Genomic DNA, 26,989 nt, shown 5'->3' with positions numbered 1-26,989 from the left:
GATGACATCTGAGGTATTATCTAGGCTACGGTCCCGGGATGGAATTGGAAACCTCTGAAGGAAGAAGGACAACATGCTTGCTCTTTACATACAGTGGCCCGGCCCCCATTTCTTTGTCAGGTCTGTGACAGGGCTCCTCATGTTAATCTGCCAAAGCACCTCCACACTGGCCTGGAGAGACAATGGCTAGGAGTCAGAGGATAACTTGCATCTCTTTGCGTATTCATTCCTTCGCAGCTATACTGAGATTACCAACAACGAATGTCGTGTGGTGATGGTGCGTTTTGGCTTAAGACCACTAATTTCATTTCACCTGTGCCACCAAACAGCCCTCAAATGATGTCTGATCACTAGAGTCAGTCAAAAATGCTATATTTTTTCATTAAAATTTTTGAATGAAAAAAAATTCAGTGGATTTTTCAGTTTTGTTATTAAAAGAAAACTAAAATCTTTTTCAGTTTTTAACCCCTCACACTCAGGCACTCTCTCCTCCTTTTTTTCCCTAGGAAAGAAGAGATGTGTGTATATATATATATTTCTTTAAAAATTTTATTTGGATAAAAGTTATTTTGCATTTGAAAAAAAAAGTTTTGATGAATTAATTTTTCCACCTCTGTTGATCTGGATCAGATATAAATTGAAGACCTTTGGATGAAAGACTGTGTAAAATTACCATTAAGCTCTGACTAGTTCAGTTCCCCCTAAACTGTTCTTGATTCCTAGACTTTCCAAAACCATATTTTAAATGCAGTTTCTGTATGTTCTTTTTACAGCTCTAGGCTGAAAAAGGCTAACCAAATTACTGATTTAAACTTTTGTACATGATTCGTTCCTTATGTGGAGTAACAGCTTCAGGTATTTAAAAAAATTTAAATGTTTGGAAATGTACTTAAGGCCCAGACAGAGCAAACACCGAATGTGCTTAACTCTACTATCATTTGTACTGGGACAATTTGTGGTAGTAAAATAAAGCATGTGCATAAATGTTTGCTGGATTGGGGCCTAAACCTGGAAATTCTAGCTACGGAGTATGTGCAGTCGTTATGTAACAGGATGCTTCGCCCCCACCCCCGCCCGATCTTCTCTTTATCTTTCACTTCAGAAGGACATAATTCCATCACAAAGTTCCCATTGTGATGTTTTCATGTCAAAAGAAAATGAAACTCTGTCAGTGTGAGAGGATGATGTAAACGAGGAAAGACCAATTGGAAATGCTCTCAAGGCGAGGCTATAGCAATGATATCGTATTAAGAATATGTCAGGAAATGGTGCCAAACCCATTGTTCTGCTGCCAAGGAAATGTTACAAAAATGCCAATTTGGGTCTCTGAAACTGGTAGGATGGCACAAGAATTCTGTTGCCACCTACATTAATGTTTCACAGGGTCTAATACAGAATGTGTTATGGGGTGGGGAATTATCTTGCGTCTTACTTTTTAAACGTCAGATTGTGCATTATGGGAGCAGGTTGGTTGCAGATTTTTAACACCGATGGATAGAAATAGTGGAATGATGCTAAGATCTGGAAACATTTTTTCTTGAAAATTTTCCACTCAAAGAAATAATTTTCAGACTTTCTAGGAAAACTCACAGAGAGTGGTTGTTTTCACTTTGCTTTTCCTCTCCTTTTCCCTTACCCCTCCCTCCGCCTTTTACTTTCCCCTTCCTTCCCCTTTTCTCCTTTTGCAAGTAAAAATGCATGTCCAGTGAAGGAGGAGAAAAACAACTGAAGAAGCCCCCTCCTGCACCCAAACTCCCTACCAGAGCCCACACCCCAGCAACCTTCCCCAGTCCAAAGCATGCACCCAAACTCCCTCCCAGAGCCTGCACTCCTTCTGCACCCGAACTTCCTCCTAGAGCCTTAGGCAGGTGTGTGTGTGTGGCGGGGGGGAGCACTGACCCATTCTGGGCACCATCAAAAATTACACAAACCTGTCACCTCTGAATGGCAGCTGGTCCCCTGCATCCCATCCCCTAATGCCCCCACTCTCAGCCCTGCGGGGGCCTTTCCCTCCACCCTGCAGCAGGCTGTATAACCCAACACCTTCCCATCCCAAACTCACATCTCCACCCTGGCTTCCTTGCTCCTCAGCTCATCTCCTTCACCCTCTGAGCCCTATGTCCACTGACACCCCATATCTCACATCCTGGCTGCCCCTGCTCCTCCCAAGCTCAGTTCCTCTCTCCTTGACCTCATCTCAGCTCCTGGGTCCCCCCTGCTCCCCTAGTCTCTGCTCCTCACTCCCTGACCCCCCAATTCACCTCCTGGGTCCCCCTGCTTCTTACACCCCATCTCAGCTCCTCGGTCCCCCCTGCTCCCCTAGTCTCTGCTCCTCACCCCCTGACTTCCCAATTCACCTCCTGGGTCCCCCTGCTTCTTATGCCCCATCTCAGCTCCCAGGTCCCACTGCTCCCCCCCCTCAGCTCCCGAGTCCCCCTGCTTCCCCAATCTCTGCTCCTCACTCCCTGACCCCCCAATTCACCTCCTGGGTCCCCCTGCTTCTTACACCCCATCTCAGCTCTCACGTCCCTCTGCTCCCCCAATCTCTGCTCCTCATTCCCTGACCCTCCCATTTCACCTTCTGGGTCCCCCTGCTTCTATCTACTCCTCCCCCCCCCGTTCAGAGCCGCCCCCAGCCCTTAGCTGCTCGCCTCCCCACCAGCCCCCCGCGCTGGCCCCGGGACGCGCCAGGGCCTCTCCAGCGCTGTGCGCCCAGGGGCGCGGGCAGCGCGCACATGCCCGGGAAGGCGGGGCAGAGGCGCCCGGCCAGCCCCTCCCCTGCCTCCGCCCCGCGCTCTCGGCTCGCGTGTGCCACAGCCCGGCGTGTCTGTGTGGAGGGAGCGCAGCGCCCAGCTCCAGCCCGGCTCCTGGGTGGCTTCTCCGGGCGCGCAGCGGTGCCGGCACCGCGTCTCCAAGCGGCCTCTGCGCGCAGCGGCGCCTGGGCGCTTTGACGCGCTAGCCGGGGAGGGCAGTGAACTTTGGGGGTCGCGGGCGGAGGCGGCGGAGCAGCGATGGAGGCGGTGAACCAGGTACGGGGAGAGGGGGCTTGGGGCAGGGGCCCGGGCCGGGGCTGGGGCTGGCTCTGCTCCATGATCCCGTCTTGTGTTTGCTTTCCCCTTAGCTCGCCTCCACGGGCACTTTCCGGGCGGTGAAGGAGCCGCTGGCTTTCCTGCGGGTGCTGGAATGGGTAAGTCGGAGGAGCGGGCCGGGGCTCGCTGCGCATGGCAGAGGGGCTGGGGGCTGGGGGCTGCAGCTGACTCCCAAGTGCCCCGAGAAGTCTGGAGCGGGCGAGGCGTTTGCTGCCGCGGGGGCAGTCCCCCCGTTTCCCCAGGGCTTGGGGAGGGAGGGACGTGCCTGGTGGTGGGCTTGGTGCTCATCAGCTAGCTGCGATCCTGGCAGTGCGGTTGTGTTCTTCCAATTCCTGGTGGACTCCGGGCCATGCTGAAGGCGCCGTGGTCTGAGTGTATGCGCCGAAGCCCTTCTGTCTCTGGGGGGCACAGCCTGGATCGCCTCCCTCAGCCACGCTGGAGTGGGAGGGTGGAGGCAGAGACTTCCCCAAAGTGTAAACACAGGACAGCGGCTGCGGGCACATGTTCCCGCTCGCAGCAAGCTAAAGAAATGAGTAGCAATGGACAAGGGAAGATGGGAAGGAGACCTGGAAATGGGAGAGAGACAGCAAGGCAGGGGGGAGGAAATAGGGGCTGGGCTGGGGTAGCTCCCACCATCCCAGCCAGCTTCCCCCTGCCACCCTAGCTGCAAAGTTCTTTGGATTTCTGGCACCCTCCTGTTTGGTTGGCTCCCCATTTTGGCAGGTTTCCCCCCCCCTCCTCAGATCCTTGCGCACAGATAGGAGGGGAGGGAGAATTGTGTTGTTTTTTTCCATTCTCCATTAAAAAAAAATTCTTATTATGTATTTAGCAGATTTGTCTCTGGGCTGAGCTGCAGTGCAAAGGAGGCAAATCATGGGTTAGCGGCCACTGTTTCTCTGATCGTTATTCAGAGTGAAATCTGCAGGTCAAATGACACGCATTGCCAGTAGGTCTGAAGGAGGAGGAGAGACTATCTGAAGGGAAAGTTCAGAGCATGTCATGTAGGATTAATCACATTCTCCTAAAGCTGAGTGGCTGGTAAATGATGTCAGATACATATATGTTTGTGTGTTTATATGTGTGTGTGTAGATTAACAGGTAGTGGGACATATTGCTCTCATTTGAAGAGGTATATTTTGCTGGTTCATGCACTTTTATATTCAAATTGAAGATTCGATGTAGTGTTTCTGAGCCCAGCATTTGAATGTGCTCTAAGAATATGTATTCAGATTGCTCTGTGCTGCTTGGAGGCATTATCTGCGACGATTTTCCAGAGGTGCTGTGCTCTTGTATGTTTGTGTCTGTAACAGCCATGCTAGGCATTAGTGCTCCTGCAATTCTGGGGCACTTTGAACATCAGATTTTGTATGGCAGGGTCAGAGAGTCCTGCCTGCATCAGTTTGTTAGCAGGGTCTGGGCACCTGTGAAATTTTTAAGGTGAGGGTGTTTTCTGTTGCTGAATGGATATTAAATGTAATAGGCTGTTGTGTGTCCCTGTTACAATGTCACTCCTGGCCCTGTTTTTTATATGGATAATTTAGGCCAGCCAGGGGATAAACAATGGGAAGCTTTTGGTGCTTTCAACTATTACGACCTATTTTAAAAGCTTATTGTAGTTGTGAACTGGAAACATTAGTAGCTAAGCTATTTATCAAACTTATAGATTCCCTGGTGGTATTGACCAAAATGACCCTCCTCTGATGGCTCTAGCGTGACCAGATAGTAACTGAAAAAATGGGACGGGGATTGGGAGTAATAGGTGCCTATATAAGAAAAAGTCCCAAAGAATGGGTCTGTCCCTTTAAAAACGTGACATCTGGTCACCCTAGATGGCTGTCTAGGGTCTGTGGGAAATGAGTTGGGCTCTTAGTCCAGTTCCTTCTAGGCAAGTGTCCACATCAGAAAACCTGCCCCCCTTTCTTGGCTGTCTCAGTAAAGATCCCAAGCAAGGACCAACTTGGGAGGCCCATTTTCTAGGCCAGCATTGTGAGGTGGTTCCTCAGTCCATGAGGTTCTTTGGACAGTGAGTGGAAAGCTGCACTGCTGCTTTCAGTGCTGTATTTGTGCCGTGACTAAATAGTGGACTTCATTCTGTAGGGCAAACGAGCCAGCACTAACATATGACAGCAAGCTCCTGTGGCGTGGGTGACATGCAAAACAAGGGTGTGGAGCTCTTTGCCTCGAACCCTGTATGCTTGCCAGCCTATGAGTGTTCTAGAGAGACATCTCTTGACTCCATTGAAGCACACTGGATTAAGGGAGCTTTATGCTTTGAGAGAGAGTGGGCAAACTGTAACTATTTTGCTACCATGTTAGAGGGGCTGGGAAATAACCGTTCATTCTAAATAGATGTTTGTGAAACTAAAAGTGCTGTTCAGTATCTGATATCTAAAAGAGTGTGGAAGATTTAAAAAACCTTTCAGATGACCCATTTTTCAGCTTCTCCCGGTTTGCCTTTTTTCTCCCCCAATCTTTTCCCTCCTCTCTTCATCTCCCCTTTGCAGTCCTTTCTCCCTGCTCTCCTAGTACATCTGCATTCTTTTTTATTCTCCCCCTTTTCTGAATGTTCATTTGTTCAGTACTTAAATTTTTTAAAAAACCAAGCACTCCTGCAGATTCTGTGGCAGCTCTCAAATTCCACAGCGGCTACGCAGCCTTGGTGCACTTGATCAGAACAGTCAAATTACAGCACTAATTGCTGGATTTACAGCTGTTTCATTTTGGATGTTAAATGGCGTGTGAGTGATTTTTGTTTTATGCAAGAAGTGCTGACCACAGAGGAATTGATCAAAGCGGCTCACGTTGGTAGTGATGATTTTTTCCGGTCTTTATAGTCAGAACCTATAAGGAGGCCTATCCAGTGTTGTGTGTTGGAGTTTTGATAGCGGAATTGTAAGGCAATAAATTGAACTTGAAAGTTTTTTGTTTTTTTTAAAGATTTCAAAGGAAAATGTAAAGAATTTTCTGGTGCCGCCTTTTTGCTCCTTTATGACGTATAAAGAAGGCCTAAACTTTTTCTCAGCAGCCACAAAACTCAGCTTTTTCCTGATTGTGTGTGAGGTTTTTTTTTTTTTTTTACCTTAGCAATGTTAGGAAACGTTAAGTCTGTTCTTTCCTGGCTTTGCTAAATCAGATGTCTCAAAAGCGTGTGCTGTGCTTTCTCACCATTGAATTGAACAGGCACTTGGAATCTTAGCCACAAACATCCTTTTCTCCCAAAATGTTGCTCAGACTAGCCAAGTAGGTGTGTTTTTATTTAAAGAAATATTCTGAAAATAGAATTTTAAGCAGTCTGACTAGCAGATCACTCCCCTTGTCATTTGTTCCTCTCTTGTGATGTCATCATCCACTAGTTTTCTAGTTACAAGGAGAGACAACGTGAAAAAGTAGTAGGAAAAATACTGAGATGGGGAAAAGTTCTGTATACATCATAAAGAAGCAAAAAAAGATACCAAACTCCCTTTCCTCCTAAATATGTCCCACTCGAGTTAGAAATTGCATTAGCAGAAATGGTGTTCTTCACTTCCTGCTCTGAGTGGTTGTGTGGTGTTAATGTGGGATATTAAGCAGCTGCCATGTTTCATCTCAGAAGCGTCTGCATTCTGGGGAAGGGGTTGGATTATTTCAGCAAAGATGATAAAGAAATGAATAATGTACTGAAAGAGGAAGTCAGTCCAGTCTATCTGTTCATAGAGAGCTTTGGGAATCCTTCAGCATGGACAGTGCTATAGAAACACCAAGTGTTATGTTTATTTACTGGGATGACTTTGTCTTGAGCTTACGGCAGACAGAGGGAATTAAACACACTTGATGTTTAGAAACAGGCCTCTCTGTTTTACCACGTGAGGTAAGGCAGTCAAAAGTTCAGACGACCAAATTTTAAACATAGTGCAGTCTCTCAGTTTGCAGTCACACATTTTCATATCTGTCAGTTAAGCCCCTGGAGCAGGGATCTCAAATTCAAATCACCAGGAGCGCCACATCAGGACCAGTACATTGGCTCAAGGGCTGCATCATTGACACCTTTTCATATAAAGGTACAAAAGCCCCCCACTCCGCCCCCACTCCACCCCTTCCATGAGGACTTGCCCCTGCCCCACCTCTTCCCACCTCTTCCCTGCTCCCAGTCCAACCCCTTCCCCAAAGTCCCCACCCCAACTCCACCCCCTCCCTGCCCCTATTCCAATCCCTTCCCCAAATCCCTGCCTTGCCTCCTCCCCTGAGTGCTCCCCACTCCTCCCCCACTCCCTCCTGGAAAGCGCTAAGTGCTGCCAAACAGCTGTTTGGCAGCGGGAAGCACCTGGAGGTAGGCAGAGGAGTGGGGATGCGGCTCACGGCGGGGGAGGGGAGCTTGGCGGCCACAGGAAGTAACTCCGGCTGCGTGTTTGAGACCCCTGTCCTAGAAAGAATGGCTCATAGGCTAACTCATGATAATCAATAACTATATTTATTGTAAATACTGATTGAAACAGAGCTTTTGGAAGGGCTAGCAAACCGACAGACCCATCACCACTGGAGAAGTAAGCACAAATATTTGTAGATCTAGGTCATCGGTGGAATGGGTTTAGAGTCACAACCGTGAAACTATGTCCACATCAAAAAAACATCACACAGTTGGGCAAAATTCAGCTTACATGCCAGTCTTTTCTAAGGATCTTGAAAAGTAGAGTGTTAGCAGACTGATGCAGGAGAAACTTACCCAAAGTGTACTGATGCACGACTTCTCTCTGTTTTCCAGTATCATCTTTTGATCACCACCAAACATCTAAAGAGAGAATGCTCTAAAAGGAAGCATTTTAAAAAGGGCTGATGTCTCTGGATAACCATGCAAGTCTGTGTGTAATATATTTTTATTTATGTTTCTCGTGTGCATCATCAGTGCTGCTTTGTAATCTCATTTCAAGCAAAATTCTGGATTCAAGGGATTTAGAGACTAAATTGATTTAAGTCCAATAAAACAAAGATGAGAAATGAGTCTTTAAGCAATGGAGGTGGATATTACTGCAAATACAGAACACCAACATTATAACAGATAACATTTACAGATCTATAATTATTTGTGTAGTAAGACAATTAGAGTTTCACTTATATATTTCATATTTTTTCGAGTTAGTGTCAAAATGTTGGAAAGACTTATCTAAAAGCAATTCTGTCTGCTATTCTTTTTTCCCTTTGTTGTTGTTAGAAACATTTGCATGAAAAGAGGATATTTGTTTCTTAAATGATTCATCCGTTTCTGCTGCTTATTTCTCTCATTGCAAGCCTCAGCAGCCAGTCGTGATGTCAGAAACAGAGCATTGCAACTTCAGCTGAGAAATGGCTGTCATACCAGTGTTTCTGCTAATAACAAACAAGTTAGGAGGCAAGGGAAAGCAGAATTCTCTCTAGATATAGATATAGACACACATTTGCTCACACCCCTATATATGGGGCATGTGTGTATATACACAAAAATATATAGCATGATTGTAGACAGAATTATTTGTAAATACAAGGTTTTTTTAAAGTGCTTCTTAATGTTAGCCAAGCCTTGATGGATTTCTGCTTTTTCTCTGCCCTTTGCAACAGCACATGCAAATGTTCACCCTCAAATGTGACGTAACTTCTTGACATTTTCATAGTTCTAACTATAAAAAAAGTATGAATCCAAGTATCATTTTTAATATCTACACCCAAACAGTGACATTTCTGCATGTTTAGGAGCCCAGAGTGCTATAGTTGCCTTGGTCATCACATTTCTATTGTTTTTGTTGTTTTTAAAGTCTGTGTAGTAAACTCAAGTCTGGAAAATCAAGTGTCATGTTGGCCTTGTCTACACTAGGCTTATTTCTGAGTTTTCCCACCAGTTCAGCTTCCCCAGGAAGGCCTGGTGTACACTGGGGGGGGGTGGGGGGGAATCAATCTAAGATACGCAACTTCAGCTACAAGAATAGCATAGCTGAAGTCGATGTACCTTAGATCGACTCCAAATCTCTTATTTTGTGTCCTTGTGGCGCTGGATCGATGGCCGCCGCTCCCCTGTTGACTTTGCTTCCGCTTCTCGCACTGCTGGAGTTCAGCAGTCGACGGGAGAGCAATTGGGGATTGATTTATAATGTCTACACTACACGCGATAAATCGATCCCCGATAGATTGATCGCTACCCGCCGATCCGCGGCAAGTGTAGATGTACCCTAAGAGCCCTAGTGTAGAGAAGGTGCTAAGTACCTTCCTGATCTGAACAAGATATAGACGGCACCTGGCTGCCTGGAGCCCTTTCTACACTCATATGGTGACAACAGTGGGGCCATTTTTGAAAAAAAAAAAAAAAAGCCTAGTGCAGATACTCCCCTAGTGTAAGTAGGTGCTGTTTTTACCAGGGAGTGACTGCATCATTTACATAAATCATAAGACCAGATTTTCAAAAGTGCTCAGCACGTAAGTCCACCTCCCAACATTGTCACTGATGGGGTTCCATCGATGGTGTAGTAATCGGTATTTTTACAGCCTGTTAATTAGTGACAGAAAACCCTGCAATGTAAATCAGAATGGGTATGTATTTGTGACTTTAATCTGCCTGCGCTGTAATGTTCTGAAAAATGATCACTAGGTGTTTTGGACGAGACAATGGGCATTTGGACATTAAAATACTTAGTGAACCTGAGATCTTTAAAATAAAGTACAGGATTTATGAGTTCAGATAATCATTATATATGAGCATCTTTATTGTATGTGGCTGAGATGTCCAAAGCTGCAAAGGACAATTGGGCATCCGGTCTGCCTAATTTCTAGTGGGAATTGTGCATTCCAATTCCCAAGTCATCATCAGCACTCCATAGGTCAGCTGACTGGTCAGCATGCAGGGCTGGGGCAAGGCCACTTCTGTCAGTCTGTCACGAGTCACATTTGCCTTGACTTTGTAATCTTTTGACTATGCCTTGCAAACATTACATAGATCTATGATACGAAGTCAAAGCTCTTGATGGACTGGTAGCAACAGCCTTGCTTTTGCCTCAGTGAGAGGGAAATTCGGCTGGAGCTGGCCAGAGCGGAGTGCCAGTAAATATTTTCAACCCCGGTGGAGCTTTTATAGCATGCTGGGCGCAGGGGGATTGTAGGGGCCCCCAGGAAACACTCTGAGAATTTAAGCCCTGCTCAATGCTGTTAGTCAGTTGACCCATAGAGTGCTTTAGTCAAATTGTTTTGCTTGATGTATGAAAGGACATCAGAGCTGTGTCCTGAAAAACCATCAGGAGAGATGGGCCTAGAAAAACACATCACCCTGGATACTTTGGGTCATGACAGTGAAGGTTAGCATCTGCTTTAATTAAGACATTTCTGGATAGCAAGTTATTCTACAGACTGTATTACAGACCCATCATTTTTCAAGCAGACTCAAGCCATCCTTTACATTTCCCTGTGCGAGTTTGATTTCTGCCCTCCAATAAGGCAAATATCCAACCACCTGATCTGTGCAAAAGGGGAACTTATAAATGGAGGGCCTGTAATGGGAACTGTGTCAGATGGCCCACAGCACAGCATTGTTGAGCTCAGCAGGGCTACTCGTGGATTTGCCAGGGTTGATCCAAGTGCAAGGTTGGGACCAGGGCCGACCCTAGGCTCAATGGCATCTCAAACAAGGAGCATTGTCAGCACCCCCTGCTCCATATGTTAAACTTCTGAATACCTTATTTTTTTATTGCATTTGTAGCCCATTTCACGACTTTACATGATTTAAATGCATGATTTATCTCTGTCTTATAAGACCATACATTTGCATGCTAGGATCTGTTAATCTGTATTTATTCATGCCAAGGAGTAATGGTATTTTTTTTTTATAGTGTTACATAGATAGGGGTTCTATAGATATCTCTGGTGTCTCATTAAATATGTCCTTTATTAGCAGCTACTCATACTCTTCAAGTCTTAAAACACAAGTACACTTTCACAATTACACAATAAAACAAGGTTCATAATATATCAGCTGGGCTCTCACTTCGCTTCGTTCTTATATCTCACTGACTGACTGGTGATGCTCTTTTGCCTTATATACCTGGGAGGGCTTGGCTGACAACATCCTAGGAGGCTCAAGGAAAATGTAGTTCTCAAAGTCTGGAAGGTTTTACAAGATTCTACAAAGCTCCAGAACATTCTAGGAGGTTGGTGACAAACGAATCCGCATATGGAATACCAGAAACCTGTTACTTCCAACTTTCCATTTTCCCTTTTGTCGCTAACAACAAAAATAGCAGTCGGAGCCCAGCACACCCCAAGTCTGGCACCCAGGCAGTCGGCTGCCCCTGATTCTATCCCAAAAGAGGGATATTTGCCCCTCGTGCATTTAGAGCAGTGGTTTTAACGTAGCCTTGTTGTCTGCCTGGTGATACTTATGCTACGCTAGCAGCCAGATATTCCATTAGGAATTAGGCCCTGACTAAAGGTTGTGAAGCTGTGGCTCCTGCCCCACAGATCTGACACAGGCAGCATCAGGGAGAGAGATGGAATAAAACATGTATCAAGCTGTCCGTTAGTGGCTCAAAAGCAGGTGTACCAACCTCAGGGTAGACTGTTAAAAAGCAGGGCATAAACATTAAACTGGTGGTGAGTTCTACACGTAGATTTCACCAACCAATTATCAAGTGTAAATCCCTCACACGCTATAACAGCCTTAAAGTGGTCACAGACAGTCGCCTGGGGTACTCCGGTCTATTTGGTTACGCAGGTAAGCTTGTCTCTCTGAGAGCTGATCCCTTTCACCAAAAGTCACAATACTATTCAGGGGCTTTTTATTCCTTCCCCTCTTCAGTTTCACCTTGCAAACTTAGCTGATGGGATGAATTCACTGGCACCTCTCCTCTTCATGGGGCTGGGGGCACCTAGGGGGGAGAGCAATCAACAATGTCTTTTGTCCTCTGATGTTCAGCAATGGATCTTCTGTGTTGGGCAGGACCTAATGCCTTCTGTTGGAAGCCAGCATTTCACACTAATTCATGCCCCTTTCCATTCTGGTGATTCACCCAGCTAAGGAGGCTTACAATGCAAATGCTCAGCTATTACCTTGTGACATGGGATACAGATGTCATAAGTGAGATTAATGCAGGCAGCAACTTACAAAGCATTCAATCGAGTCTAACCAATGAGCACATTTTTATAATTCTAATACCTGTTTTAACAATCCTTATACCCGGGTGAGCCAGACTCTTTCCAGCTGTGTTTGTCAGTGTCCACATTGAGGCATGGGGACCTTGGCATAAGCTGGCACCTCGTTTGCCAGTGTTACAATGTGCAGTTTTAAAAGTGAATATGAAACCACGTACAGTATTTTAATAGAATTATGTAAGTGTCACATGAGTTGCCCTGACCTCTAAGCATCATTAACTGGTTGATTTCTTATAGGCAGCATGGCATAATGTCATGTTGACTGTAAAGCATTCAGGGTTCTCTCATAGTGTGCTTAAATGACTTGACAAAGGTCACAGGGTGAGTCACTGGTAGAGCTGTGAACTGAGCCCGATTGTTCTAGTAGCCACCTGCTGTTGCTATTTAGACAGCACCGTCACCCTTTGCTACGGAAGCACCCTGAAATCTTGAGTTATTTTACAGAAGCTTTATATATACCATTAAAGGTGAGAGAAACCTCAAATCCCATGAACTTCAATAGGTTTTAAGCACACTGAATGTCTCGAACCACCCACTCAGCCTCTTGCGGCATGAGGCTCTAAGGACAGACTTAGTCCTGATAATTGGCACTGTGACTCTTGTGTATAGATTCACCCGAAGCTCAAACCAGGACCCCAGGGACCCGCAAGTAGAAACTCTACCACATGTATTATTTTTATTATTTGAGAAGGGCTAGTAGCTGGATTCTCCATTTAGAATCGGGTCCCTATTATGCTGGGTGGTGTCAAAGTACATAAAAAGACAATCTATACCATGAAGAGCTCATAATCTAATTTAAGACAAGATGGAACAAGTTGCTGTTACAGTCCATAGATAGAAAGCAATACGAACACATGCAGGGTTGCCAATTCTCTGGATATTTAGTGCTTTTTTAAAGCCTCAGCTCCTGGAGTCATGTGATTACATGAGACTCTCAGCTTTCCCTTTAAAAAATAGTAAATTTCTTGCCTTCATGGTGGAAGAGAAAAAATTGAAGACGTGAACTCTCAGGGCTCAAACACCAGAAGACAGACAAATGAACTTCAAATCCATTAGTGGTATAATCTCTTTTCTATAATAATCTCATGGTGTTTGAATGTATGGGGCTGGCAGTACTGCACATGTTGACATAGTTTAACTGTGTGTATCAACTTGAAGGGAAGAAGTTGGACTTTACTCAGACCCCGCTAGTAAGAGCTGTGCTATTTTTTTTCTCATTTGAAAGTTAGTGTTACAAAGTGAGCCTGGACAAAATAGGCTTTGTGGATTTCAAAGGTTCGGTTTTTTTGATGATGATGACTTGAACATAAATTGGACGCATGTGATTTCTGGTCTGAATGGTTGTCTTGTGTTTAGTGTTTAATTAAAAAAGTACGGTTGGCAAGAAACAGTGGGATCAGTATTGATTTAATTCCTTCAGTAACTTTAAAATAAAAAATGTCTGGGTACAAATGCCTTTCCCTTCAGTATTTGCTATATTATTTCATCTGTCTTGAGATGAGAACTTAAAGTGCTTTCACCAGTGGAGAACATAGTTGTTTACTGTATGTCTCTCTGTCTTGAGATACAAAGTATTTGGAACTGTTTTTGATAGTGTTCATCAGACAGTCAACAGAAGTATAATGGAAGAACTGAGACAAACAGTCTGCTAGAGTTAGCTACATTCCTCTTTGCTTTTGTGGCTATAACCTGTAGGCAGCAACATACTTAAGGAAATATTCAATTGAATAAAGACTAGGGAAGATCATCCTTTACTGGTGATGTGCTCTGCATCTAAAAAGAAATGCATCGCAGCTGATAATAAGCATTTCTTTGAATAGCTAACTCCCTGCCTTGAATGACGGAACTAGCCAGACCATCTATAATAATGCCTCTTGTGACTCCTAATAACTTTATATAGAGAGCTGTTTGTGAATTTTTTGAGGGGGCATATCAGGTTTGATGAATCTTCCATTAGGAAGGTTTCTCAGGTCCAGGATGAAGTATATTTGGGGGAGAAGGGAAGAGGGTTAGAACGCTCATATGAGTCTCCCACATCTCAGTAAGTGCCATGACCACAGAGCCAAGAAATGTGTCATAAACGGATAAAGGTAAATGTCTCTTTTACCTGTAAAGGGTTAACAAACAGGGAACCAAAAACACCTGACCAGAGGACCAATCAGGAAATAAGATACTTTCAAATCTCGGTGGAGGGAAGCCTTTGTTTGTGGTTTTTGGGTTTTGCTTTGTTCTCTCTGGGTCCTGGAAGGGACTAGACGTGCAACCAGGTTTCTTGCCAATCTCCCTGCTACAGTCTCTTATATATTCAGAATAGTGAGTATTGAGTAGGAAAGGCGGTTATAGTCTTTTAATTGTTTTCTGTATTTGCAAATGTGTAGCATGCTGGAAGTATTTTAAATTGTATTTTTGCTAGGGAAGGCTTCTTTCTAGTGTCTATAAGCTGAAAGACCCTGTACTTTTTACCATCTAAATTACAGAGACAACTTTTACTTTTTTTCTTTCTTTTTATTAAAAGTTTTGCTTTTTAAGACCTGTTTGATTTTTTTTCCCCTTGTTGAGTCTCAAGGGAATTGAGTCTGTACTTAACCGGGAAGGAGAAGGGTGGAATCCCTTTGTTTTAGATTCACGGAGCTTGAATCTGTCTCTCTCTCCAGGATAACCCAAGGAGGGAACACCTGGGAAGGAGAGAGAAGGGGGAAAAAAACCTGATTTCTCTGTTTTGTGATTCAAGGAGTTTGAATCACGGTGATCTCCTAGTGTACCCAGGGCGGGAAAGATCTGGGAGGAAGAAAGGAGAAGGAGGGGGGAAATGGTTTATTCCCCTTTGTTGTAAGACTCAAGGAATTTGGGTCTTGGGGTCCCCAAGGAAGATTTTTGGGGGACCAGAGTGCCCCAAAACACTATATATTTTTGGGTGGTGACAGTGTATCAGATCTAAGCTGGTAATTAAGCTTAGAGGAATTCATGCTGGTACCCCAATTTTTTGGACTCTAAGGTTCAGATTGGGGAAATATACCATAACAACATGGCTGCACAAAATAGGAAACTCTTTGGAGTTTTGTGGTCCCTGTTTGCTTCAGTAGGAGTTTGTCATTGAAACTGGTGAGATCTGTTTTTGGTGAGGCTTCTTTTTGATGGAAGAAAAGCTGGTATTCTCGCCGTGTGTGTGAACGTTCTAAGCATTCAAAATAGGGGCTGGGGAGAGAGGCTGATTAATGCTAAATGTTTATTATATATGCAAGTCAAGAGTCGTGAAGGGAAGAGCAAAAATTATTTGACTTTCAATGAAGAGGCATGGGAACGGAGAACTGTATCAGAAGTATTCTTGCCAATTTGTATCAGGGAGATGCTTCAGCCATTTCTTTCCTATAAATTGACATCTGCATAATTTCAGCCACTGGGTAAAAAGCCTTGCAAATTGACATCTGTGGGTGCAGATCCTGCACAAAGGGCTGGGGACGGCTGGGAACGGCTGGGAAATAAGAGCAAACTGCTACTGTTACGATTTGAAACCTGAGTTCTGGATCCCTGACTTGAAGGCCCTGGTAACTCTGGTTACGTTAACATGTTTTGTGTGGCGAGTCGCCTAGCAATCCAAAGAGAAGGCATCCGTTCCCCCAGCCTCTGTATGTACATCTGCCAGAGAGAAAGGAACCCTCCAGTCACTTTTTGCTGAAGCAATCACATGGTAGTCCAGAAAGCATGTGATACTGTCCCAGGTACAGTACTGTGGGAATCCTAACATTCAGTTCCACATGCATGCAAATTCAGTCTTTCCCCTTTTGCATCAGAGGCAGTTAAATACAGGACAGTAAAACAATACATAAAATAGTGCGCAGCCACCTTTCTATTTGGTCAGTCACATGACTTCTAAACAAGGGTGCATGTAACTTGTATATTTTAATCTTCCGACAGCGTCTAAAATTACTGTAACAAGTACCAAAGGTCCCACAACATGCTGTGTGGATGTGCTGCTTTTAAGGTATCTTGTTAAGAATGGCATACGTACCGCAAATGTGACATAGTTGCTAAGGTGACGGCATGTTTTTATTTGGCAGAAACAAGAGTACTGAACATAGGCAAACTGTAAGTTGTTGCTTCATGTAATCTGCATTATTTACTCTTATGGCCATTGTGGGCACCATTTCATCAGCAGGAGCTTTTTCACATTCAAAAGATTTTACTTTCTTAATCAGAATGACCGGCACTTCCCCGCCCACCCTCTTTAAGCAGGTGCTTATAGGGCGCATAATTACGGATTTTTCATTGGCTCTAATTATGATGCAAAATATTGTATTGTATTGTAAGTTTGGCAATAGGATACTTTCAACTACGGAAGTTTTTCCAAAGAAGTACCACACAGTATAAATAACGAACTATAAACTGTTTAAGCTTTTGTGGGCTACATCTCACTTCTTCGGAGAAGTGAGCTGTAGCCCACGAAAGCTCATGCTGAAATAAATGTGTTAGGCCATGTCTACATCTAAAATTTTGCAGCGCTGGTTGTTACAGCTGTATTAGTACAGCTGTATAGGGCCAGCGCTGCAGAGTGGCCACACTTACAGCAACCAGCGCTGCAAGTGGTGTTAGATGTGGCCACACTGCAGCGCTGTTGGGCGGCTTCAAGGGGGGTTCCGGGAACGCGAGAGCAAACCGGGGAAGGAGACCAGCTTCGCCGCGGTTTGCTCTCGCGTTCCCGGAGCCACCCTGCAAACCGCAGGGAAGGAGACCTGCTTGCTCGGGGTTCCGGGAACGAGAGAGCAAACCGGGAAAGGAGACCAGCTTCGCCGCGGTTTGCTCTCGCGTTCCCGGAGCCACCCTGCAAACCGCAGGGAAGGAGACCTGCTTGCTCGGGGTTCCGGGAACGAGAGAGCAAACCGCGGCGAAGCTGGTCTCCTTTCCCGGTTTGCTCTCTCGTTCCCCGAACCGCCGAGCAAGCGGTTCTCCTTCCCTGCGGTTTGCAGGGTGGCTCCGGGAACGAGAGAGCAAACCGCGGCAAAGCTGGTCTCCTTTCCCGGTTTGCTCTCTCGTTCCCCGAACCGCCGAGCAAGCGGTTCTCCTTACCTGCTTGCTCGGGGTTCCGGGAACGAGAGAGCAAACCGGGAAAGGAGACCAGCTTGATTACCAGAGGCTTCCTCCTTCCACGGAGGTCAAGAAAAGCGCTGGTAAGTGTTTACATTGGATTACCAGCGCTGGATCACCAGCGCTGGATCCTCTACACCCGAGACAAAACGGGAGTACGGCCAGCGCTGCAAACAGGGAGTTGCAGCGCTGGTGATGCCCTGCAGATGTGTACACCTTCAAAGTTGCAGCGCTGTAACTCCCTCACCAGCGCTGCAACTTTCTGATGTAGACAAGCCCTTAGTCTCTAAGGTGCCACAAGTACACCTGTTCTTTTTGCGGATACAGACTAACACGGCTGCTACTCTGAAACCTATAAACTCTTTCTTCATTAGCAGACCATGGGTATCTGTGCATATTCAGCTGAGTGTCTGATTTGTGTGCATGTATAACATTCCTAATCCTAGCTGGGTGTGTAATCTTTGGGTGGGCTAGAGTTCACTTCATTGCCCCCAAAACCCCAACTCCCATAGAAAAGTAGCTGGAGAGCCAGAGTTCAGTCTTTAAGGATTTTCAGCAAGGATTGCGCAGGGTCAGCCTCCTCACATTCAAGTCCCAAAAGGAACTAAAGAAATGAATTCAATTAAATAACTTTATAAAATTTTATGATAAAGAAACAAATAATCTCATTTTCATAGCATAACATAGCTATTTTATAATCCACACATATTATCTTCACAGTTATACATAAACATAAAGAAAACCAATTAAAATCTGAACAGTTCAGTACCCACAGAAACACAGTGAGAAGAAAGCTTCGGTTTAGTTCATCTAAGTCTCAGCGTCTTTGATCAGCAAATCTGTACAGTTTGCTGAGTCTAAAACAACATGTTTCCTCCACTTGTTTGTAGGAATCTTCAGCTGGAATCCATGCAGACTCTTCCTCTGCTGAAATCACTGCTAGCAGTCAGCTAACTGATTAAACCAACTTTACTCAGTTAAGTATATAGATTTAAAGAAAACCCTGCTGCAGAATACTTCAGAGTTAGGGACGGCTGCTGACTGCCTGCTCCTGGGCTCAGCTTCTCCCAACTCACACAGGACACATAGCCCCCTGCAAAGCAGCTGCCCTGACCGCTTGCCCTCATGGAGTCTGGCCCCAGCAACAGGGAACCTATTGGAGCATACCCAAAACTACCACACCCAAATCCAGAAGCTTTGGGATGTGGAGTGCTTAATCTGCCTAGCAACAGTAAAAAAAACAAAAAAAACCCAGAAAACCCAATGACCTAGACACAACTCACTCCTCACAATGGGTCTCTTAAGAGATATCTCCATATTAGGCACATGGGTTACAGGTACCTGTGCAAAGCCCAGTTTGAGCATGCGCCTGGAGGTTCATGCACACTTGCACATAGATTTCCAAGACAGAGTTAAATAGTTGCATGCTTACATTGCTCAGGGTCCGTGCAGTCCATATTAAACAAATGGAAGTATAGCAAGTCCACCAGTGAGAAGGTGCTTATGGTATACAGGTGTAAGTCGGAGGTGTAATGTCCAGTGTATGTGAAAGGGGAATCAGGCCCTGTATCTCTAGAATGACACGGTGTTTAACTTGGAGCATTAGACCAAGATGTGGGAGCAGAAATCTGTGGAACATAAAGCTCTTCACTAGGTTCGTGCACAGTTTCAGAAGACAGGTCGTGTACACATCCAGAACCAATGTTCAAAATAAATTGGATATGATTGCCTGGTGAAACTGCTGGCCTGTCAACTTGATCTTTAGTCCATGAGAAATACCAGAAAGTGCTGCAGACATTCAAGTAGTATTTCTAAATGAATATTCATGAAAGCACAGTATTGAAGGAGAAAATTCCCCCAAAATTCCACAAGGTGAGGAATCTTGTCTAAAATCCTTGAGATCTTTTATACCTGGGAGGAAGATCTACAGTGGCACTTCAGTGGAGTTTTGATTTTAAAAAAAATTGGTTATATTGTACTGGTGTTTTAGCCTCCTTTTCTGTTAATGTTAATGCTTTGCCTTAATGTGAAATCCCGTGACTGATACAAATCCACCATTTCTGTGATTTGAAATTATAAAATGCAGCTCAGATCTTATACTGCTGTGCAGCAATTGGATATCTGAATGGGACCCAGTATTTGGCTGTATGTATTTGTTACATATTGATTGTTTCCATCATCCTTTTTTATTGCCATCAGGAGTTAAGCAAGCGTGTGGTTCCCGAGTCACACCCTGGATGTAGGAGAGTTCATGGGAGCAGCATCTCTGAGCTGGGATGCAGCAGAAATTGCCTTGTACTGTGGAAAGCTAGTTGGGAAACATGCCGTATCAGAAGATTTGCCAGACGTCTTCACTTTGTCTTTTCCTTTCTGGGCTCAGTCAGCTTTGTGCCAGGTATTAACAATTATATGTAAAAAGCTGCTCACTGGGTGTTCTTGATGCCTTCTGCTAAAACCAATCAGGCAATCTTCATCCCAGGTATTTTCTTGTGACTGTAGGTGGCTCATAGCTGACAGATGGCACCTATTATTGCCCCGCTAATGATGCTTCTGTGCTCAGAGTCCAAGTTGTAGTACTCCAGGAAACATCTTGTGCTTGATGTTCCTATATGGCCAACAAACTTAGTGTTTCCAGGAACGCTGGACTCCAAGCACAGCCCCTCCTGGTCTGACATTTGTCAGTGGTAGCGGAACTGCATGTGGGGCGTGGAATAAAAGTCAGATGGTATGAAGCAGCAGTTGTTCTAGCTGCAGGCACTAAATATTGTGCTTTTTTACCCCCCTGCATGAGACTGGTTTACAGCTCCTTGACTGGAAGGTGAACAGCAAATGAACATTTTTAGTATGCCCTTGACAGTGCATAAAGTTGGACTCAAAAGTTTTTTTCCAAAGTTTATTTCCCTCTTTTTTTTAACCTTAGAACTATCTGCAATATTAAGTCCCGACTTCCTTGTTTTCACTAGAGAAGAAAAGAAATGGAGTGGGATGGTTTTATCTATCTGGATTGAAACTGCAGGCGCCACTGCGCTCTCCGCCCCCAAAATGAGCCTGGGGGATTCTGAATCTTTCAGAGAGAGTTTTTCTCCCAATTGTTGGGGAACTGGAGGTGATGAAGTTTCTAATTAAAATACACATTCAAAACAGTGGGCTCCAAACAGTCTGACTAAACAACTCCGTTCTCAGAGGAGGACTGGGATAGTTGGGGCTCAGGCTTCAGTCTGTGGAGTCATGTTGTAGTGTTGCACTAACAGAATGTGGGTTTCTTTCTGTCTCCTCTTTTGGCTAGTTCACATCAGAGGTCTATGAATGTGCTAGTGCTTCTACTGCAGGGAGTTTATTCTTTAGTTTAAGTGGTAGAGACTCATACTTCTGGTTCTGAAGGTGCTGGATTCAACCTCCCCTGTCAGTCTGGAGAAGTTACTTTATGTTGTCCTTGTCCCTCCTACCTGCCAAAGCATCCTCTTGCAAAAATAAAACACGGCAATCGAGGTTTGATGTTTTGAATATTAAAAAAATGGAGAAAGTAAAATTACAAAAAGTTGAGGTTTGTGTGTGACCAGTGCCTTGTTATGCCCATGCCCAGGGTTGGATACACACATCAGCCTCTACAGCTAGAGTTTAAAAAGCATCCTCTGTACACAGGGGGTTATAACACGCACATCTGTGCGTTGGGCACTGAAGGGGTATGTGACTCACTTTGACTTGTTGGTTACAAGTGCTTTTATATAGTGCTTTATTCATCCTTAGGTTTTTAAAATGCTTCACAAAGGGCAGAAGGTATCATTACCCCATTACTATTGTCTGCAGTGCTGCGGGAGCCGTATTGGTCCCAGGATAATAGAGAGACAAATGTGGGTGAGGTAGTATCTTTTACTAGATCAGCTTCTGTTGGTGAGAGAGACAAGCTTTCGAGCTGGTCTGAAGAAGAGCTGTTTGTAAGCTCGAAAACTTGTCTCATCAACAGAAGCTGGTCCAGTAAAAGATATTACCTCTCCCACCTTATCTCTCTAATGTCCCCATTGTACAGCTGGAGAAACTGAATGATAGAGACACAATTGACTAGCCCAAGATCAGACAGTTGGTCGGTGGCAGAGTAGGGAAGTGTCTGATGGACCCTGCACCATAAATTAACACAAAAAGAGCACAAATCACTTATTTTTTTTGCTTTGTAGTTCATCTTCAGCCAGTTTTAGCCATTAGATGTAGTTTGCGTCTGCTATAAATCCATGACTCTCCATGAGCATTTCTTCTCCTCTTCACCAGCAGCACTATGGTTACAGTTGATTCGTGCTGTTTGTTCTTTTGCCTTTGTCTTAGTGTTCACTTTAATGAAACTGCACTGGATTTAGGGCGGTCACTCGAACACAGACAACATTCTGGATAAGGCTCTGATGTGACAGTAAAGGCTGTGCCGGGCCAAGGCTGTAACATGTTAAACTGATTTTATTATGGTTATTCAAACTTCTAAGTGAAGAAATGCTTCCTCAGGGCATTGCTTCCCTCACCAACAGCTGGCATAAGAGGACCGGGGTGCAAACAAGAGCAACTTGTGCAGGGACCCTTGACACTCCATGACCCTCTCCACCCCCACGCTCTGTAAGCAAAAGCAACTTCCTTGACCTCACGCACGTCCCCAGTCTGTACTGGGGCCTTGTTCGTGGACGGCTCTGAGCACTTCTTTAAGTGCTGAGTGGGTGCCCACAATGGGGCTCACCCCAAAACCAGTGAGTCCTTTGATTCTTGTAGGATGGGGCCCTCGGTGATGAGGAATTATTCGGCTGAGGACACATCTTCTGAGTTGGGCCAAAGAGGAGAAATAACCCAGGCTCACTCCTGCCTTGAGGGATAACATTTCCTGCATTTAGCTGCGTGTTTAGGTAGAGATTAAAAGAAAAAAAAATCACTTGTTTACTCTGGCAGTGAACTAGTGTTGAATCTGAACAGGTATTCAACCACCACACTCCACCCCAGAGCAAGAGTGGTATGTGGTTAGAAGTTTGGGCTGTACCGAACCACCAGGGGAGGATGTTCATATCAAGGACAGATGAGGGCGGGGGCAATCTTGAGGGAACTACACCTGAGATTGTGGGGGAGACTTAGATTCAGTGGGGTCACAGCCCCATGTTTGAGACTCCAAATGCTCTGCAGCAGGGACTGCCTCTGTATTTGTACAGCACCTTGCACAATGGGGCCTTGATCTTCCTTGGAGTCTTTAGCTGCTGCTACCATATAAATGTTTATTAATGAATGAAAAGTGTTTGAAAATTGGGCAGTTTATACACTCATTATTTGAGACCTGTAATTTGAATATGTCCCTCCAAAATCAAAGGCAAATGTGTGTTTTTTAAATCCAGCTTCTGATCAATCCAGCAAAACCCTCATGATTATCATCTACAAGGAGGGCAAGAGCATATGAGTTGAATTTTGATCCTAATTTCAAATAAGATGCCTGCCAACAGATTAAACAATATGTGCCTTCCTGCTTAATTTTAACATTTTAATTAAATTCTTTGCTGCTGTGTCTCTTTGATCTCAGCGAGCTGATAAATGCAGTGTCACTTAGTGTGTGAACAGTATTTTATGCTAATCTTGCATAAAGAAGCAAGGATGCATTTGAGTGTGAATAGTTCTTAAGGTGTAGAAGATACACTTTGCCAAGCATTGAATGTAGCACAAAATGACCTTTCAAACTGATGACTAGAGATGGGTGCATACGGAGAAAATATTCACGAACGTTTTGGAGATTTCTGAAGCTATATCTATACCAGGGGTCGGCAACTCTGGCACGTGGCTCGTCAGGGTAAACACTCTGGTGGGCCGGGCCAGTTTGTTTACCTGCCGCCTCGGCAGGTTCGGTGAGCCGTGGTTCGCCGTCCCAGGCCAATGGGGATGGCGGGAAGTGGTGTGGTCGAGGGGTGTACTGGCTGCCACTTCCTGCTGCCCCCATTGGCTTGGGACAGCAAACTGCGGCCAGTGGGAGCCGCAATCGGCCAAAACTGCTGACATGGCAGGTAAACAAACCGTCGCGGCCCGCCGGGGTGCTTACCCTGGCGAGCCGCGTGCCAGAGGTTGCCGACTCCAGGTCTACACTATAGTCTTAAGACGACCTATGTTAGGCTGACTTACAGCCACCGCATTAATTACTGCAGTGGCGGATGCCCACGCTACTCTCCTGTCGGTGGTGGGCGTCCTCACCAGGAGCGCTTCCACCGAATGAAGAGGGGCAGTGTGGGGGCTGAGTCCCCTCAGTTCAACGCTGTTCCCCACCAGGAGTCCAGCTGCCCCCCACCTCAGCTTCTCGCCTTCCTGCTCCCAGCTGGCAGTTGTGGGGGGGAAGCCGCCCAGGGCTTCTTGTTTCTGGCAGAGAGATCTGTGCCAAGAGTCTGGTCAGCTGCCCGTGCTCCCAGCCAGGAGTGGAGAGCCAGGATCCCAGTGGGCAGTATGGCTCCCAGCGGGGAGCAGGGAGTCTGGGCACCAGCCCAAGCCAGGAAAATGGGCGTCAGCTGAGATTGGAGCAGAGACCGGGCAGCAGCCCAGCTGGGGAGCCGGGAGCTGGCTTTCTTGTCAGTTTCATGACTCCGCGTTTCAATGTGTACACCTCCACTGTTCTGTCGATGAAAGCTGACTTGTTGACAAAACTGTAGACAAGGCCTTAGTAGAAATTTGCTTTGACCACATTTGTTCCTCTTTTTATGAGTGTTGCTGAAAGGTAACGTTCTGCTTATACTATTATTTGTGAAAAGATTTCAGGCCCAGAGCCGAGGTTGACTTATTTGTGCAACAAAATTCATTTCCTATAAATTCAGGTCATCCAACTGGGGAACAAAAACAACACCATGTGGCTTTGATGAACAGCGTCTCTGTTGAATACTCTGAGTCAACAGTTTGAGAGTATTCCACAGTCTGGACTTTGTTCGCACAGAAAAATTAATCTGGCTACTTAAAATTGTAAGCCAATTAGTAAAAACCTCAGTCTTTTTGGAGATGATGTGTACACTCTCAGCTCCATTGATGAGCAGGCTGTGCAAATAAAGGAAGAGAAATAAGCCATCCAGTAATGTGTTAAACTTTAATAGAAAAGAACTGTATTATAATAGGCTTCCCCGTTTCCATGAGCTGGGTTCAGATGGTTGGGGTTTGAGAGAGGCAGGGGAGTGGAGAATGTGGAAACTGAAAGAAAGTTCTTGGGAGTGGAGTAGGGTAAGCGGGGGTGATATAGCCTGTAACAAGCTCTTAGGGAACAGACATAATTGCATGAAGGCTCCAGCTGGATTAAAATGGGATGTTGGTAAATGTTTTCTCTCTCCCGTCCCCCACAGGGAAAATTTTAAACAAACTGAAACATTATTAATTTTTTGTCTAGATTTTCCATGGAAAACTTCAGTTTTTTTGGCGTACCAAAATATTTCCACTGGAATAGAATGTTTCAGCCAAAACTGAAATATTTTACTTTGGGAATGCGGCGGCGGTGGGTCTCATAGTTTGAGTGTGTCATGCTCCCATTCTCTGTGGGCTGCCTGGTTGGACTACATCTCCTATGATGCACCATGGCTTCCTTTTTTTGGTGAAGGGAGGTGGTATATCAGGGGTATGCAGCCTGTGGCACGGGTGCCGAAGGCAGCACGCAAGCTGATTTTCAGTGGCACTCACACTACCTAGGTCCTGGCCACCAGTCTGAGGGGCTCTGCATTTTAATTTAATTTTAAATGAAGCTTCTTAAACATTTTAAAAGCCTTATTTACTTTACACACAATAATAGTTTCTAGAAATCTATAATATATAACTAAAGAGACCTTCTAAAAACGTTAAAATGTATTACCGGCACACGAAACCTTAAATTAGAGTGAATAAATGAAGATTCGGCACACCACTTCTGAAAGGTTGCTGATCCCTGTGGTATATCATGGAAATCCCTGGCCATGGTGCACCATGGGAGATGTAGTCTGGTTAGGGACAGCTGCCTGTAGGGGAGAATTGCATTCAGATGCTTTAGATCTTTGACTGTAATATGTGTCCACCCTTTACATGGTCAGAGCAGGTGTTTTTCACAGCATTATGGATCCAGTATAATTCAAAGTCAATAGAACGGAATCGCTTGTGTTATGCGCTACTTGACCTGCTACCTCAGTTTACTGGGTTTCCTACGTTCCCACTGCTCCAGTGTTAGGCTCTCATTCACGGCAGTTCGCTCTCCAATAAGAGCACCTGATCCAGCACAGAATCTGTGTTTCCATATTGGTCTAGCCCTGAAAGACAACAGATGCTGGCTGCAGGGCGGGCCAACATATGCAGGGACGGCTCAGCTGGCCACATAACAAGAATCCTGCTGCTTCAGAGAGAGTCACAGAGCTTCCTATGGAGAGGAGATGTTATGTAAATGAGCCCCCTGTCTGCAGTCTGCTAGTGTCTGTTCTAAGGACAAGCATACTCCTCACTGGGGGAGCTGCATGGGATATTTGTTGATTTTTTTTTTAAACCATGCTACACTCAGTGGAGCTACAAAAAACAAGACAGTGGAATCTGGAGAATCCTCGTATCCTACAGCTGCCCACACAATAGTCATAGATTACAAGGCCAGAAGACACTGTTGTGATCATGTAGAACATAGATCATAAAAACTTCCCCAACATAATTCCTAGGGCAGATATTTTAGAAAAACATCCCATCTTGATTTAAAAATTGTCAGTGATGGAGAATCCACCAGGGCCATTGTTAAATTGTTCCGCTGGTTAATTTGTCTCATGTGGATCTTTCTTGTGTGTGCTGTCTCCTGTGTCCCACAGCCCAGTTGTCACCAGCTGTACAAACGAGGGCACAAAGATGGAGGGGAAGTCCAGTGTGACCAACCCCAATTGTTAAAAACCATGAGATTTGCTTAAAAATCTTGAGATTAAAAACAAAATCCATTTTACATTCTCTTTATTTGCCTTTGGGTTTGACTCTTCAGAGTGTGTTTGGGTCCTGTTTCCAAGCTTTCTTTCTCAGCCACGAGGGCTGGAAGAGCATGCATGTAAAAGAGAGCTGGAATTCTCACCTAATAATATGCCTCCAAGAGGTGGGGCGTTAAGAAACACGCCACCCATTGGGTGACTCATGATAGAATTGTGAGAGGTGGCAGCCTTGGAAGTCTGACGCTTTTGTTACAAAGCTGCATGCCATAGTCAGTGCTGCTATATGTCAGAATCAAGATAAAAGTCAAATGCTTTTAGGGTGAAATTCACTCCTCTTACAGATACCCAGGTGTTCCGGCTCTTTGCGGATGGAGAAGGGAGGGGCAGGGGCAGGGACACTGAGGCTTTCTGCCCCCACAACCCACAGCTATTGAAGAGGATTTACACATTCCCCAGTTCCTACCATTTCTGTCAAACTACCGCCCATCTGCACTGGTGGGATCTGGTGTTGGAGCTATCAGGGATGGTCTAGACAGTATTTGGTCCTGCCATGAGGGCAGGGGACTGGACTCAATGACCTCTCAAGGTCCCTTCTGGTCCTAGAATCTATGAATCATAGAATCATAGACTTTAAGGTCAGAAGGGACCATTATGATCATCTAATCTGACCTCCTGCACAACGCAGACCACAGAATCTCACCCACCCACTCCTGTATCAAGCCTGTGTCTGAGTCATTGAAGTCCTCAAATCACAGGGTGCAGAGAATCTTCCAGCAAATGACCCGTGCC

The 26,989-nt window shown here is 45.1% G+C and overlaps 1 protein-coding gene across 2 annotated transcripts in view; it reads left to right on the top strand.

The window, feature by feature from the left end:
- Positions 1-2,836: 2,836 nt before the first annotated feature.
- The window catches only part of SYNPR (synaptoporin), a 185,051-nt gene continuing 160,898 nt past the window's right edge, over positions 2,837-26,989 (top strand). The window contains exons 1-2 of one of the 2 annotated variants that reach the window (XM_030570234.1): positions 2,837-3,029; positions 3,122-3,187. In XM_030570234.1, the coding sequence (XP_030426094.1) occupies positions 3,012-3,029; positions 3,122-3,187 (84 nt within the window). In that variant the 5' untranslated portion in view covers positions 2,837-3,011. The remainder of the gene's footprint in view (positions 3,030-3,121; positions 3,188-26,989) is intronic. The other variant, XM_030570236.1, reaches the window with a different exon arrangement.

The sequence above is a fragment of the Gopherus evgoodei genome, chromosome 7 (genome assembly GCF_007399415.2).
Source record: "Gopherus evgoodei ecotype Sinaloan lineage chromosome 7, rGopEvg1_v1.p, whole genome shotgun sequence".
Classification (NCBI taxonomy): Eukaryota; Metazoa; Chordata; order Testudines; family Testudinidae; genus Gopherus; species Gopherus evgoodei.
This window is presented reverse-complemented; position numbering and strand designations above follow the sequence as displayed.